We start from the raw sequence: 17,390 nt of genomic DNA, 5'->3' as shown, positions 1-17,390 counted from the left end.
TGTGATGAGGAATACAATAACCCATCACCATAGCAAAGAGCATATTTTATTTGAAAAATACGAATAAAGAATTTTGTCCCTTTTGTTTATTAAAAGAAAATGTAACAATTTCTGTCAGTAACACTTGCATAAGGAGGTATACTTTACATTACTCTCTTGTTAAAAAAAAATATATATTTTTGGAGACTTTGGAAAAATAAGGATGGCCAAATACTTGCAACACACTCCTAATGTTCCTTAGAACACACCGTGTCATTTATACGTACTGCAAGTACAAGGTCTTAGAACATTATAATCCACAAAGTAACTCTAGGCAGCATAATTTCATATTCTTCTCTGCATTTAGAACATTTCCTTTGTTACCCTTCACGTGAGTCTATGAGTTTAGTTATCTCCACACTGGTCCAATATTTAGCTTTTTTACAGTATGATTTTACAAAGCCTTCGACCACGGAAATTTTGTAACGTCTTTTAAAAGCAGTGAGAATATTTTTACATAAACATTTTCTTGCAGTATTCACAAAATAAATAACTGCATCAATTAGAATTAAAAACCAAAAATGTTTACAATTATTTGATTTTCAAAGAAGAGTGCAAAAATAAAGTGCATAACAGAGTGAAATTGCTTGAAATTTTACAGTCTTCTATGTGTGTGTAATAAATGGCAATGCTGATAAACAAATTCATTTGTTTTCGATGTATGAATCTTAATCTAATGACAGTTGAATTCAAGCTCTTCCTTGTCTTGAAAGTGTATTACATTACAATTTTGACTCATTTTAGGTTGACAATATATTTTTCCATTTTAAAGTACTTATACAGAACATCTTCTCCAATGTCAAGATTACAGCATACTGAGTGCCCTCACCATTACAAGAAAGAGGATTTGTTTGAAGGAATGCAACTAATTAATTTGGTGTAAATGTACTATTAGTTGAATAGCTGTTGCAGAAATAACATTGTAAATCAGAAAGCCCTTAGGCACCACTTTGTATATGCCATTTAGCTTCACTCAGTATCTTCCAGCTTAAGTAAAACTGGCAGTTTTCAGTGTTCAGTTGTTAAGCAGCAACAGGATTACTATTTAGGCTAGTAGGAAAATATGAGAATATGAGCACACAAAAGATCCATGAAAGCTTTATGCAAAGTCTATACAATCAGACTTAACCATAAAGTAGGAAAGAATTTCCCACGATACTTTCACTAAATGTGTACTTTGTTTAAATCAGCAGTGCCACAAAATGTTCACAGCCTTCATGGTATAGTGTTAATTTTCTTCCAGTTTAACCAAAGTTAATATAGAAATTCTCAAATATATTTTAAATCTGTTTCTAGGACACAAAGGAGCAAAAGAAAAAAACTGTAGGATCAGGAAAATAAATATGTAAATCTGTTCTTTCTGCACCATGAGGCCTTTTTGGTGGCCCTGAAGATTTAATATTCTGCTATTTGTCATGCAAACAACACAGCACTGTGATGTGTATTTGAATAAAAACAGTAAATATAGCAAGCATGCAGATGTATCATGGTAGAAAAGCACATATGGTGATCACTGTGGACAGGACATACCAAAGAGGACACACTGCAGCATCACTGAAGCAGTGTCTCAACAACCCTGCAGAGTTTTAAAGGATACAGAATTCTTGGGGCTGTGGGTATAATGCATATGCTGTGCAAAGAGTGCAACAGGAATGGAGAAAAAGAGGATTCTTATTTCTCTGAGATATGACCTCCTTCTCTCATTAACATAATCAGAATATGAGCGTTAAGGAGTGATTATTTGCTTATGTCACTGCACTTCTGTTGGACTTAAGCCTAAATATTCTACGATGCAAATAAAAGGAAAACAATGGCGGGAACACTGTTTGAAGCACAAAATACAATTGATTTTCCCCAGTTTGATGTAGGGCCAGTGGGAACAGACATAAAGATAACTAATACCTGGCTCTCAAAACTATAATACAACAACCAAGGCAGTTTTCATGCAGATGTGGTACAAAGTATTATGGCCCGTGGTTCTACTACTGCTGAAAAATCTTCTTCTTAGCACTCGACTCAAACAATATAAAAATCAAGATGTTGACATAAAGTAAGTGCAATCTAAATCAAATTTATACTCCTAAAATCCTGCATTACTAGTTGCTTCATTCAGGCCCAAACTGAAACATATCCTACCTCTACCCTCCAAAAAGACAGTTCATAGACCATTCTCAACTTGAGTATAACTCTTACTGCATTAAAGCATCTGTTTAATTTTACAATGAGAATGTCTACTTAAATGTACTTCTAGAAGATTCTGTATTTGGTAATTTTTTTTAAAAAAGTAACGCAGATTATTAAACTATTTTAGAATCACCAGCAGAGCATTTTAGGGTTTGGGATTCTTTCCCCTCTACATTGCCTTGTGGTTTCAGATGTTGAGAGAAATGGAAACATTAAAATTTTCAAGTTGCAAACAAAACAGTGTAGCAAAATCCCATTCTGGAACTACAGTGCAACTAACACTTTTCCGAGTTCGAAAAGTTTCTTACAAAGCTACTTGCTAGTTTTTTCCAGAAGGCTGTTTAAACCAAAAGCAGTCAACAACATCTCAGGAAGGAGTTCATTAAAAAAAAAAAAAAATTCTCAAAGTGGAACTGACCAGAAGTTTCCGTCATGTCAAAGACCTGCCCAACCATACAGTAAAGAAGGGAAGGCTTAATAATTTGGTTCACCTGTGTGGTCTACAGTAGATCAGCAATAAATATAGACCCTGCTTGGAGGAGCGAAAGGTATTCCCTTCTTTACTCAGATGAAGGTGTCACCTAAAATGCACAGGGACAAATCCACTGGAGTGCACAGATCTGTATCACTCCCCACACCAGCCCAAGAGAGTAAAGAAACAGAACACAGCTTCTGCTTTGGACGGTGTCCATATCAAATGCATACTGCAAGAAGTCCACTTCCCTAAGTGAAGCTAGTTTTCTTAGAAGCAGAAGACTGTAATAGATGGTGAACCTTACAGGTCATAATCTTTCATGGGATGAGTTTCTGGTGTTCTCATAGTATTACCATAACAAAGACAAACAAACGGTTAAAGTTTAAAATAAAACAAAAGAAAATATAAGAATTTGCTAGATTAGGTGTTAAGCAGAACTGTTAAGCAGTTGTGCAATGCTAAAAAGTTACTAACATAAGAAATCAATTTATTTAATCCACAGGAACCACAATAATGGTACATTTTAATTTTTTCTTCCTCTACTGACTTTGAATGTTCCTGTTCCCATGATGCTTGAAATATAGAGAAAAAAGCTTGCTCTGCTTAGATGGAAATTACTCTAAAAGAAATTACGTATCAGTAGATTGAACTAAAAAGGAAAAAAAAGCATAATCACCTCATTCTATTTGTTTCAGTTTTCCCTATTCCAATGTGTTACCAGCAGCTCTATTTTGCTCTTAGTTACACACAAAAATAGAGAGACATTATGATTAAGAACTCTTTGTTTTAAACTGACTGTTGTAGCTCCTGGATTCAGACCAGCAAAAGACCAGGAAAGCTTTATCTATTGACATACGAGAAGCACAGTGAACCAAAAAGCTGCATGGTTTTGGAGTGGGGTCACCATTGCTATTTTTATTGAAAGAGTCTATGCTTCATTTGCTTCACTGCATAAAGAGTACTGTGGACCAATTCAATTTAAATGAATGATATTCCTGTGAAAAGACAAAAAGGAAAAGGTCAACACTGGAAAGAACGGTTCCTCTAGGACACAGTTACAGAGCAAGTCGGGGGTTATGGGCCAGAGCCATGTTTGAGCTGACAGCTAATAATGCCCTCCCTCTCCTAGCTGGTTATGGGTGAAAAGATTATGAAGGACATGATGGAATGAGATCATCTCAATGCAGCCTGCTAATTCAATAAGACTAAATCATTAAAGGACCGTTTATTTAAGAGGACAGGTGTGGCTTATCCCTTCTGTAAAGAAAACACACTGTTAGCATTTCTCACACTGATAGTAAACTCCGTTGGCTACCTCACATTGGGATTACAAGGCCTAGAGCACAGCTAGAAATGCAACATCACAACCACCTGCAAGAGATTTGCTCGTCCGTTATTTATCTTCCTAAACAGGCATGACCATAAACTTACTGTAGCTTGGAGATGTTAAGCATTTTGCAATAAAAATGCCATTGCTTGGCTTTACTTCAGGTATTGTTACAGATACAGTACCACAGACTTTTTGAGCCATTAAAAAATATACACAAGGGACAATAGCTTCTTTTTTCAGTATTTTTCAAAACTTGACTTTCTTCGAATTGGAGAACCCAGTTTCAAACATGAAAAGGGCACTTGTTCTACAGTAACTGCATACAACTTGCTCTGTTCCAAGTACTGTCTTCATTTTTTGTTACCGTTGCTGTCATTATATCTCCAGTTGTTTAGGAACTTCTTTGTTCTGGGAATTACAACTAGGTTGTTCTTTCTGATTCTATTTCCCCATAGAGTTCAGCTAGCTTCTTGAACTCAGGTCCCCAGTCTCCAAGGTAATTATAATCTTGGTCAGAGTGTGTTGTGGCTGAATCCAGAGAGCTGATAGACCCAGCTTCTGATCTATGACCCTCATAGGCATATGTCTGTAGAGAGTCATACGGGGGCACGCTGGGGTCCAGATCAGCCTCTGCCAGTCTTTGTTTAATGAACTCCTGAACATCTATACTGTCGAGGCTTGAGGAGGGATGATGCCTGGATGCAGGCTTCACTTCAGGACGAACATCCCTCCGGTATTTTAGCTCCTCAGCAGCTGATGGATTCCGCAGTGCAGTGATGTCAAATGCTTCTGTGTCTTCTTCTCCACCACCCTCATCATCATATGTCACAACATTTTCCCGGACATCTTCTTCTGAAATGATCAAAGGCTCCTTCTTGCTGCGTCTTAGAGTGATGAAAAGGACCACAATTGCTAAAGAGAAAACTACAGATATTAGATTAGGTTTAAAGTTTACATCTGAAGTAAGTGGACATATGCTAAAGAAATAGCAGACACTACGTCACAAATATATAGTAGTATTTTCAAGCTAATATTAGTATTTGGAATAATTACATCAGGCACTTGTCTGTAACAAAAAGGTCACCAAACCTGTCAAATCTGGAAAAGAGTGTACTTATGTTCCTAAGTGAGCAATGCCTTTGTTGTGTAATGTGTTAGCTGAAGATAGATTGCTGTATGCCTGGAAAGCACCCATGATATCCACGCAGCTGTGTTTTGACATAGCAACTTGACAAAGTACTGAGACCACAAAATTAAGGGGAAAATTAATAATGCTGCACTGAAACTACAGACTTCCAATACAGTCTGGTCTTCCAAAGGGCCAGTAAAGATCATTCTTCTACTGTATATTTTCTTTGTGGGGATTACTGGTATTTCTTGAGCCAATAATGAAATTAGATTATTAGGGATCTCGTAAAGGACATAAAAAGGAACAACATTTTTCAGTTAAATGAGAAATGAGTAACTAGTGCTGACATTTTTTCAGAAGCATTATTAAGGGCTTTCAGTGTTTAATGAAAACCAATATTTAGCATATATATTGAATTAAAATGCTAAAAGTTTTTTTTCTCTTATGAATACTCAATCTTGTATGATAAAATATAAGATTATAATCTAAATGCATTACTCTACATTTTAAAACACCTTTCTGACGAGGAAGTTCTGAAATAAGCTGTGAGGAAAGTAATCTTTAGAAAATGTAGAGCAATGTACCTTTGTGCATTCTTATAGAGAGAGCAAAAAATGATGCACAAAGGTACATGAGTAGTACGGAGACATGTACTCAGCAAGTTGTGCCTCCGACAGAAAAAAAAAGAAAAAGAATATTAACTAACGGGTAACATTCAAATCGGCCTGGGGAAAAAAAAATCAAGAGAAAATGCACTTGCAAGGGCATTTATCTAATGGAGTCATCTTATAGTCTCATATGTCCCTTGCCCCTGTGGATTATGTTGTGCACAGCTATCGGCTTAGCCCACAGAGGTAATTAAGAAATTGTTTTTCTATAGTGCTAATGGTGCTTCTTACAGTGTAAGGCATTTCAAACAGCTTTCCTCATCTCTTTTCTATCATTTTTCACACTGTTCTAGACATGGAATTAGGGTCAGTGGTTTTTGAAAACCTTCAAAATTACAGAAAAAAGATCTGCAGTGTTAATTACTTGATAACCTCTGAAACATAATTTCTTGTGAATTCCAGATATTCATGAATGTACTTTAAGGGCATTCTTCCCTATGAATTTTAGCTAAACCTTTCCCCCCTAATCACAGCTATGTGTTTCTAATTACCCCCTACTACCATGCAGTCTCTGGTTCAAAAACATCATACTAAAAATTTCTGCCCTGTCACTTTCAGAGAACCAGTGGAAGGATAGCATTACTTAAGACTGAAAATGGCTTACCAAGAAGAATGACAACGCAGAGCAGGATTGCAATTAAAGCTCCTGTGCTCAAACCAGCCGAGGAGAGGAAAGCTTCAGCATGGCAAGTTCTCACTCGTCCATCTCTCTCACACGCACAAACCCTAATTGTGAGAGTGCTGCTGCTGCTGAGAGGGGGCACTCCACCATCAGAAATCAAAACTGGGAGGTAATAAATATCTTGAGTGGTTCGACTGTATCTCCTTCTTCTTGTCAGAATACTGGCTGTATTATCTACAATATCAAAACCAGAATATCATTTTAATGAAGCAAAAAAATTAAAAAATGTTATTGGCTCTTTGTTTCCCGTTGAGTAGAAGCATGGGACATCTTAAAACTCAACAGTCTTAATCTGTGAATCTAGGGTTAAAACTTGGCAGGAAGTATTTGTGGACAATGGAGGAGGAAGAGGAGGCAGAGAGAAGTAGTTAGCACTACATAATAAGATTATTAAGATCATGTACCTGTCTTAAATTCTAAATGATCTTTGACAAACATTTTGGGCCCAGTTTGCAAGTGCTTTAATTCCATGTTATGATGTTAAATTGTAAATTGTAAACGCGAATACCTGGAATTCTGAGAATATCTGTTGTGGAATTCATCCACAACATAAAATCCTCCTGATTCTAAGAAGAATGTTAAGAGGTCTTCAGTAAAAGTTAAAATAAGACCTTAATATTTTACTGTGATAGGTTTTATAAATCAAATGAGCTTTCAGAAAACATCTGAAAGGACAGTAGCCAAAAATTCATGCTGTGGAGAAGTCAGGAGGAAGAAGGGAAGAGGGATGGTGGAAGGGAAGGGGAAAAGAGCAGATATTATGTGTTCTAAACTGGTAGAGGTAAGCAAGCAAAGGGGAGATAGTAATTCAAGATTACATCACCATTATGTTAGCTACAGGTCTATCTGGCATATCTTACAGTCAGTGAGAATACTAATGCTTAACACACACACTGCAAGAGCATTTATAGTCACTAATTAGGACAGTAAGCACCACCCACATGCCTTTCAGTCCAAGAAATTTAGGGGAATAAAGAAAGTGCAGGGGAATAAATGGTACTATAATACATAGTTATATCTTGGTTTTGTATGTGCAGAATGGAATTTCAGTTTGTTGCCATCACTTTAAAAGTACTGGCCCCTAAATAATAGCCCACAGATAAATCAAATAAAATTGGAGACAGTGAGAAATCAGAGACATGAGCAGTTGTGGAGAGAGAGAGATGGGGACAAAGAAATAGGAAGAGAGATTAGAAGAGAACTCTCCTCTCATACTACTTGCCCATCATTAACAGTCACACAGTTTCCAAATTGTGGGCTTGTAGGTTTGGAGTTTTTTAACAAAGAACACAGGAGTGATAAGTGCAAAAATATATCTGCTGGGTTTCTCTTCCTATTACAAACTAACCAGATTTTTTTTTTCCTTCCTTACCACTGTGGCTACAACATTAAATGGGTTTATCATAACCTTGGAAAAATGAAGCCTGTGGCTCTTTGTGAGAATCTAGTGCAACAATATAGCTAGTGTGACATATTTTAGCCCATATGACTGATTACTTTCCACATGCATATTTGAATGGAGTTAAGTTTTTGTTCAAACTGGACATAAACTGTTTACGAGGTGACTATTCTTCATGCCACATCTGTCAAGCTCTGTGCCATTTAAAACATTCTTCTTAACTCATCTCAAAATTTTGCTTTTGAATATCACCTGACACTGGTACTCAGAAAAACTCGTAGTATAGCCCCACATCAGCATAATATCATAACATATTTGGTAACAGGTTTCACACAATAAATATGAGGTAGGAAGTGATACCCTTGCTGCTGAGCCAAGAACTGAGTATCAGGTTCTACTGCTTTGAAGTTCATTAGCTTTTATTTGCTACCCTTCCTACTTATGATCTTGAAATCTCCAGCATGGTGAGTTTGTTATAAACTCATTAAGTTTTGTTCTTCTCATTTGCATTGGGTGCAAAATAAGTTAGTTATTTATTTGCAGTAGGGCTTGAAGTCCTCTTCTACTTCTTGAAGTCAAGGTATGCTTTTGACAACTGAATTCCAAGATTCATGCCAGCTTCCTCTATAGAGGCATGATACCAGCCACTTACAGTGCCGTTTACATTAATTCCATTTACAGAACTCTATTGCAACCAGAATGAGATGAACAGGTAATTCTTTCATCTGAAAAAATCTGACAGAGTAAGACCATCATGTTGTGGAAATGATATTTGCACAAATGTTATAAAACACATATGCTAAAACATGCTATTTTCCTTGAAAAGTTGCCAGATACTGCACACACACACACACAAAAAGTGTTTTCATAACCTGCAGAAGAACCCAAACCCAGAGGTGATTAAAAAATATACAGTAAGTCAGTATTTTCTTTTGACATAGGATTATGGAAATGATTCCTATAGAACTGTAGCATATGACACAGAAATATTTATTTCATTTTTATAAAAATACTGTTAAACTTTAGCTGTTTTCTATATTGCTTAATTTGTGCCTGTGAAACTTTATTAAAACATACTGTGGTATTCTCAGTAATGTGGAATTTTTTCTTATCTTGTTGTTAAGAAATAAATTATTTCCACGCTATTCTGCAACTAGACCAGGCACCAAATTGTTCTGTGCTGTAATTGAGTCAATTGATTGAAGAAATGAAGCTTGCTATCAATGCCATTCAGATTGCATTTATTATGTAAAGAAAACTCTCCCCTAAAGCAGAGTGAGCTGTGGCCTTAAGTATGTAATTACAGACTGTGCCCTCCCATGGAGGTTTTGTTAAGCTCTGCCAATCTAATTCTAAGATACACAGAAATCTAATTTTACAAGTTTGGACCAGCTTGTTCTTTGATACGTGTATGGTCTTCTAATTTAATAAAATGCAGTATATGAACAATCTCAGACATCTATTTTAAAATACTCCTAAACCAAGCAAATAATCTTGTGGAACACAAACTACAAAGAGGTAGATTATCTGCATGTCTTTCAATTTTCAATATATATTGGTATAATCAGGGGGTAAAGTAAGCAACTGGTTTATCTTTCTGCTATGTAACATTGCATTAAAAAATTTTGCTCATGTTTTATTTTTTTACTAATATCTTGCCCATTTGCCATTCTCTCCCCTTTTTTATGCCAGGCTGTCAGTCCCAACTTCTCTAATACTGCTGGAGGACACAGATAAAATCTTCAGTGGTTGCAAGAGGGAAACCTCCATAGAATACAAAATGACATTTGGCTGCAGCAGATTGAACTCTAGATACAGCTCAAGAGCAGAAATAAACTTATGTATCTGTGATTGGTAGGGAATTACAAACGAAGATGTATTGTGCATAAAAAGAAGTTAACATTCTCAGTTTATATCTATAAGGTGATGACTGCTGCTTCTGCCTTTCTACACTCAGAAAAAAGCTTCATTATTATTTCCCCTGTATGCATGAAAAACTCCACTGACTTTCTCATTGTTCAGAAGCCAATTTGTAATTGCCCCCCTTCCTTGAAATACAGCTTGTTAAAGATTAGTAGCAGAGTTCATATCTGACAATTTATCTTTTTATCTCCTGAAGTCACAGGTTGCTATACAAAACAAGGGTGAGGAATATGACCCCAGGAATACCAGCTGTTCACACTGCTAAATTTTATCACTCTCCCTGGTATTTTTTTGGTCTGGGCCAATAGGACTCTCTCACATAACAGTCAACCACCATCAGAGTTAATAATCTGCACTAGGGACCCTTCCCAGCAGGTAGGATAGACAAGAATGCAACAGGTTTGTCTTCTACTTTATACAGTGCTTCAACAGTATTGCAACAGCCTGTGGATCCTTAAGCATCCCTAAAAAGCCTTGTGCTACACACGCTGCAGCACATAAGTGCCTTTCATGACACAATAACACTGCTCTGTTGGGCTGCAATACAACTTGCACATTATTGCATAAACTCAGAAGAGAAAAAAAAACATACAATAATGACTTCTGAGCTCCATTAGGTACTACACAGGGTCTAGAGGAGGTACAAGGCCAAGTGCTATGTAATGTATACAGCCTGTTTTATTAAGCTTCATTAAAAGACAACAATCACAGTCCTGTTTTACTTAGTGGGTTGTTCTTTTTTCTTTTTTCCCTCAGTACCAATACTGCCACAAAAACCTGAAGTCTGAGTGGTCACCTAGAAATCCTACTGAAGTCGTTAGAGAAGTGCAAAGTTCCCATATACACATTTTAGCACATGTACTTATCAACAGAAAGAGAAAGGAATTTCAAAGAAACGACAGTTCTAAGGATAATTATATTTCAAGTTACAACAAATGAGGAGATGACAATCACACAACAAAGCTATCCAGAAAGAATACCTTAAAAACCTAAGGATATGTCAAGGACTCAAAATGAAATTCCCTATTGATAGTGACACTATATCCATGAGCTAAGCGTTAATTTAACATTTGAGATATCTTCTATCCCAAAAGAAAAATTCTCAAACCTGCTAAATGCAAAAGGTGACAGTAAGTGGTTTTATCAACAATAAGAACAGTCTAATTTCTGCTTAATACTCTGCTTTATTTCTGTTCTGGTGCCTACAAGCACCAAACTTCAGTTCAGCTGCCTTGTCCATATAAGTAAGAAAATCGTACAAAATTTTGTCCATGTGAATCTTCCTGGGCCGATAGCCAAAGAAGGCCCAATATTCAAATCTGAGCAAGAAAGCATAACCTCCTCCTTTTATCCTCTGGCATAAATCTAAAAAGGAGTGAATGATCCAGTATCACCATGCAGCTATAGAAGCAGTGATGAAAATGCGGGCTGAAAAGAAAAACATCAGAGACCTAATATAATAAAGAAAAACTGAGGATTCCTGAGCAGGAGTCTAGCAGTAGTGAAAGGATTTAAGTACAGAGACTGTTGGCAAAGATGTAAAGGAAAGAGCATTGATGTAGGCATGTATGCTATAAGGATAACTGTGGACAAATAGGGGAAAAAGTATGACAATTAAAAAACCCCACAAAAAACAAAAACCCCGCAAACAAACAAAAATAAACAAACAAACAAAAAACAAACCACAACAACCTGTGAGAAAAATAAAAAGAAAATACCAAAATGGCAAAATGGAAAAACTAGACAATTCAAATGTTACAGTGAAAAAATCTGAAAAGAGCTATAATTAAACCGTGCTTCTCTGGAGTGGAAGGTCTTGCCAAACAAGGAACTGACATTTTCATACTGGAAAGAATAAATACTGCTTAAAATAAATAAACATTTTTTTCTTCTAATGTTATATTTGTTCTTTCAACATTAAACTGTTTTTCTTGTATCTTTAACAGAATTAAATATTAGCATAAGACACAATTTTAGGCAAAGAAAGAGCCAGGATCAAATTTTGAATTTCAAAGATTCACCATGGTGAATATACAGTGATTGTATTCTCTTGACTAATAACTAGATTTCTTTAGGAACAGATGGTACACAACATATACCCAGGAGATTCTGTAACAACATACAAAATTTTAAGTATTCTCAAAGAAACAATGTAAAGCTTTTCCTTCAATGCAATTTCACAAATTTGAACACAAATGAAAAGTATTATGTTAATATTTTGGGCACTACCCTGGAAGTTTTCTGTTCCAGATATTATCAGAAGTGATAATTGTCACTATTGCTCTCAGTATTACAAAGTTACAGACAGTAGCTCTTAATCCATGCCTGTGTGTATGTATATACTGGAAAGTAACTAATCTCTTACATGTTATTCTTTCTTACCAAATCTTTCAGAATATTTTACAAATGAGTTCTCTAACACTTTCACAGAGAAGGAAACTGCATCTAAGAACTGATTTTCTGACAGTCACTGAGAATCAAGTATAGGGGAAAATGACCAAAGCTACTGACATTGGCATAATACAGAAATCATGTCCTTGTGTTTTATTCGGAGCTCTGTTCTTGAGGACAATCGTATGCAAAGCTAGTGAATAAAACGAATAGGTAATAAAAGTTTAGCCAAACTGCAATGCCAACTGCATCCTGGCAGCTACTCTGATGTTCTAAGTTTCCATGTTTTAATTGTTTACATTCCTTATCAAAACCTAACGGATGACCTCTTGAGAGTGGAGCTAGAAAGCAACTTTTAAAAGAAGTATCTTAGCATGAAACAAAAAAATCCCACTAACTATAAAAGCTACAGGCAGCCAAGTATGAAGAGAGGGGCTGATGACCTAGGAAAGCATTTACTGAGGGGAAATAAAATAAAATAAAAGTTATTTCAGCCATGGTTGTTTGAAAGGGAGGAGAGAGGTCATGGGTTGAGAAATTCCTTCGACACCTGAAAACACTTACGGTGAATAGACAGGGAAAGAAAGTGTATAGGATAGCGGCAATAGCACTAGGATGATGAGAACATGGATCTGATTCTTCTAGGTCTGGAAAGGAAGATCTTTTTTATCTCAATAGATTTAAACTATGAACTTCACCCCTGAGAAGTATGAAAAGAACCAGGACTTGCTGGAGATGAAAGGGCTGACTGCTAAGGGAAATTCAGAACTACAACACAGGGAAAGAAAGATTTATCTGATTCCTTGCGGTACACATTGCCACATTTTATGTTCTAAACTTTCGCATGTTCGGGCTGTGCTTTGGAAACATGGCAATTAGAACTTAAGAGTCAACTCAAGTGGGATTGAGGTTACACATGGGAAATTCAGCATGGCTCTAATGCAGCAGATCTTCAGACTCAGAAGATGTGGTTTATTAAGCCGGACTGCACGCTGTATACAAAGCTGTTACCACATTCTTCTTTCAATTGTCTTTACCTTTTTACACTGAGCGTCTGAACTAAGAAAGAAAAGGAGGGCACAGGAAAATCGAGGAAGCTGAGATACAATGATAATGCCATGGAAGGTGACTACAGGAGCACTTTGGAGGATACTCATTTATTTTTCACAATTTGAGAATTCCTTTAACACATTATATATTACAGGCAGACACAGGAGAAATGGAAATTAAAAACAGAGTAAAAATCTGTTTATAGCTTAAAGCATGTTTTAATTTTCAGCTCTGCTTATATCAGCAGTTCAACTTCAATAAATTTTCTGAGAAGTCATAACTAATTAAAAACAAAGAAAATATACTGGAGCGATTTGCATTTTTTATATTTCTAAAGTTAGAGCTGTTAATTTGTTTATGCGGCACTATATTGATAGGCATTTCTGTTACATTTCTTTACTGATAACTCTTGTTGATTTTTTTTTTTTTGGTACTGGTTTGAAAGATATTGACAAAAAGATATAGACAAAAAGCTATTGCCAACACCTAGTTCAGTGGGTAGAAAAAGTGAAAATCAACATAGTAGACTTTTTGGGCCTGAAAAGTAGTTATTTGCTTATGGGTTGGTTTGTGAAATACCAACACGTAGCAACGCTGAAAACAAATGCATGAAAAATCTATACACTATGTGCTAACTTACTTTCCTATCTCATCAGTCTTAGATCCAACTTTTTTTAAACCAGAAAATGATCCAAAATATTCAGAGGTCTGAAAAAGAAAAATGCCTCCCTCTATGGTAGCTAGTCCTGGTCTTCTGACTTTTGTACCTGCAGTAGAATTCTGTCTTTGCTTTCGTATGTTGATTCTGTATTAATACCTGCTCGGGCATTCAACCTGTTTACAGTAACAGCACTTCTATGGACTGTACTTCGAGTCACCATGCATAATGCTAACTTTGCACTTTCTCAGATATGATTTCTCTCAAGCTACATCTTGTCTTCTTTATAGGATAATATTTCATGGAAGGATAGTAGTAACTTGCAGTACTACATAACCATAGCATGTCACTTCGATGTAAATGAAGGCAGGAACTATGTAGCTGTTTCCTGCTTATGCTAAATTGCAAAGCGAGGATTTCAGCCTGACCTTTTTTGATGCCACTTAAGCCTCTCTGGAGCAATTAAGCCATAGTCTGGTATCTGGCTTGTTTATTTGTGACTTTAAAGCCCGTAAGTCGGTTCAGCGGCCTGCTACAGACATCTTGTGCAATATAATTGAAGATAAGAATTTTGCACAAATCAGGGAAGACAGATGAACAGAAACTTCTGCAAGGGAATTCACACTGGTATGGAATGAATTACTCTCTGGAGGTCGCTCTTTTCCTAAATAATAGCAATGTCAAGTAAAACTGAACTTTTTTGCCTCATTTTTGATCTTTGATACAGGAAAAATGCTAATTTGCGTCACAGGCATGAGTAGATGGACACATTATAAATTTCTAAAGTTCCTAAATGTTCTCTTGCACGTAAGTGAACTGTTCTCTGAGGGTTCAATCTTTTGCCAGCTCCCTGAAAAGTGTTGTGTAACTTCTGAAAGAGGTCTCTAATAGGCAACAAAATAGGCAGAAAGAGGGAATGAATTTTTTAAACTCAGAGGGAGAGAGAGAGACTATGAAAGTGTGTGTGTGTCTCTATATTAATGGTTGGGAATATCATAACAATGACACAAGCTCACATGCATTTTCCATTAAACCAAGAAATTTTGAACAGATATATCAACCAGTCTTTAAGCATCTGGAAAATCATTATGATCCTTTCAGGATTTAAAAAAAAAAAAAAAAAAGAGAAAAAAAAAGAAAAAAAATAAGAGAGTACAATTTTAAATTCAGTACTTAAAAGCAGCTCTGTTTTGAATGAGTTCTTTCATCTTTCCTCTGATTCCTCAACAGAAGGTAGTTTTAGTCTCATATTGCCTTTGAAAATTTTTAACAGGACATCCAAAAGGAGATATTTCTGATTAGGAAAAAAGTATAAATTTAAGATATTGCACACAAGTTAAAAAAAGCATTAAAAAAAATCTGAAATAGCATCCTAAAAAACAGAGCGAGAAGAACACAGACAACGATGTACTGAGTTATGTAGCATCTGAACTACAACATAAAGCACTTCCAGATTAAAAAAGTATTTGACTGCTGAGGTTTTAATAGAAATTGCAACATCTTTTCTGGATGGAATAAATTGTAAACAGCCCTGTTTTCATCAAAAAGCCTTCACAAGTACAATTCCCAGACAAATAAAGAAACACCTTCCCTGGGCTTGCTCTCTAAAATTGCAGGAAATGATTGCAACTTAATGCATTTTCTTTGTATAGCAAATAAATTCTATTTCAGCTCTTGTTCTGTCTGGCTTACGTGCGTACAGATACCACTTCATTTTGTTGTCTGTCCTCTCATTCATACCCTTAAGCCTTTGCTCTCACTGAACAGTACTTTGTCAGTATCTAAAAAACCTCAAGTATCAGCAAAGAATCTGCCAGGTAGGTTAAGAATCTGGTCAGTAGGGAAAAAGGTATTATATTCTGTTTTTTCCATTTTTTTCTTTAAAATGAAAAGTGTAAACACCAGCAGCATCCAGAAGGCAATTCAAGCAGCAATTTGGTTCTGCTGGACTGCATGTTTGCTATAGCCTTGTGGCTACATTTCCCTGAGGGTTTTAAGCTCTGAATTACGACGGTGCATATTCAAAGGCTGGAGCTTTAAAACTGTGAATTGTTACTGAGAAAAGGCACAAGTCCAGGTTCAAGAGATAAAAGCTTAACTGGTCATATGATCAATTATCTGAACTGACACTTTAATTCCTCTGCTGAAGTCATACAATATTATTGACCTGAATCATACACATGCTGAGACTGTATACTGCTGCAGTCTATACAGGTAGATAGGGACAAACTACAAAATCTCATGCTTCTGCAAGTCCTCTAGATTTCAAGGTGCACAGATATAAGCGTTAATATCAAGGATCCAATTCACTGCTGCAGAGTCTTTTGATCTTGTAGCTCTACTGCTGATAGTGAAGTAAGAGAACATTCACACGATAGTATTTTTAGTCTCAAAGAGCGGAATTCTATTGTTCTGGGTTATGAAAACACGGGAAGAAAATGTCTACTGAGATTTCTGTGGCATGAAACCTTTGTACTAAAGAAATAAAAGGAGAGGATGACTGGATCCAAAGATTACTACAAGAGAAATATAGCTTTGCAGTGACAGATACAGCTACCACTGACTACCACTTTCGATGTGACATCAAGATTTTTTTTTCATCATTCTGCAAAACATTATTGAAAACTCTCGTAAGGCAATTGCTGTATTTTTTTTACTTTAAATTTCCTTTTTTTTTCTTTTAATTTCTAAGAATGCCAGCCTTTATAGAATTATTAGATCCAGAGGTAGAAATAGCAGCTATCTTGTGTTAAGAGTATTCTGATTCTTTTAACAGCTGATGTTCAAAAACGTCAATTTTCAAAAGTGCAAACTTGTCACAGACAGACGAAAAGCCTCTTCTGCCCACCATCTCTCAGCTATTTCCTATAATACAAACCAACAAATACAAATTTCTGAATAGGAATAGATGATAAATATGAAAGTTGCAAGTGCTAGAAAAGTGAATATTGTGAATGCACTTTATAAGTGTTTCACTGACATTGCGCATATAGATTGTATCACAAAGAAAATGTCCCAATAAGGGGCAGTGTTAAACAGTACAAAGATTCATGTATCAAGCAAAACAGTGACAATGCTTTTCTTTTTAAGATAAACTTATTGTTATGATTTGAGTTAAACTGTTATTGTGGTAATTATATGAGTAAATTGGGAATTGCATTTCTGGAGTCTCTGTACATGTTGAAGTTTTATGTGAAATGCTACAGGAAGTGCACGTTTACTTTTTGTATCTCCTTAGGTGAAATAAAAACATAATGCACAACAGGCCTGCACCTTAAAGGACAACTTTTCAAGTTCCTTCCCCTACTTCCCCCCGCCAAATCCAACTTAAGATAGTCCAAAGACTGTCTTCTGCTGTTGGTGGTAAAGTTGTTGCTCGCTTCTCTTGTGCAGGTAAGAAAAAAGCAGCAAATACTGCTGCATACTTATATCCAAGACATGGCACTGATGCATTAAAGATTT

At 36.0% G+C, this 17,390-nt stretch overlaps 1 protein-coding gene across 4 annotated transcripts in view; it reads right to left on the bottom strand.

Moving 5' to 3' along the window:
• Positions 1–4,449: 4,449 nt before the first annotated feature.
• CDH18 (cadherin 18) overlaps positions 4,450–17,390 on the bottom strand; it is a 166,436-nt gene continuing 153,495 nt past the window's right edge. For 3 of the 4 annotated variants that reach the window (XM_065630181.1, XM_065630182.1, XM_065630183.1), the window contains exons 10-11: positions 6,430–6,681; positions 4,450–4,940 (exon numbers count right to left, since the gene is read on the bottom strand). In XM_065630181.1, coding sequence (XP_065486253.1) covers positions 4,450–4,940; positions 6,430–6,681 — 743 coding nt within the window. Of the gene's footprint in view, positions 4,953–6,429; positions 6,682–17,390 lie in introns of all 4 variants that reach the window. The other variant, XM_065630180.1, reaches the window with a different exon arrangement.

The sequence above is a fragment of the Caloenas nicobarica genome, chromosome 2 (assembly GCF_036013445.1).
Source record: "Caloenas nicobarica isolate bCalNic1 chromosome 2, bCalNic1.hap1, whole genome shotgun sequence".
NCBI classification, from domain to species: Eukaryota; Metazoa; Chordata; class Aves; order Columbiformes; family Columbidae; genus Caloenas; species Caloenas nicobarica.
This window is presented reverse-complemented; position numbering and strand designations above follow the sequence as displayed.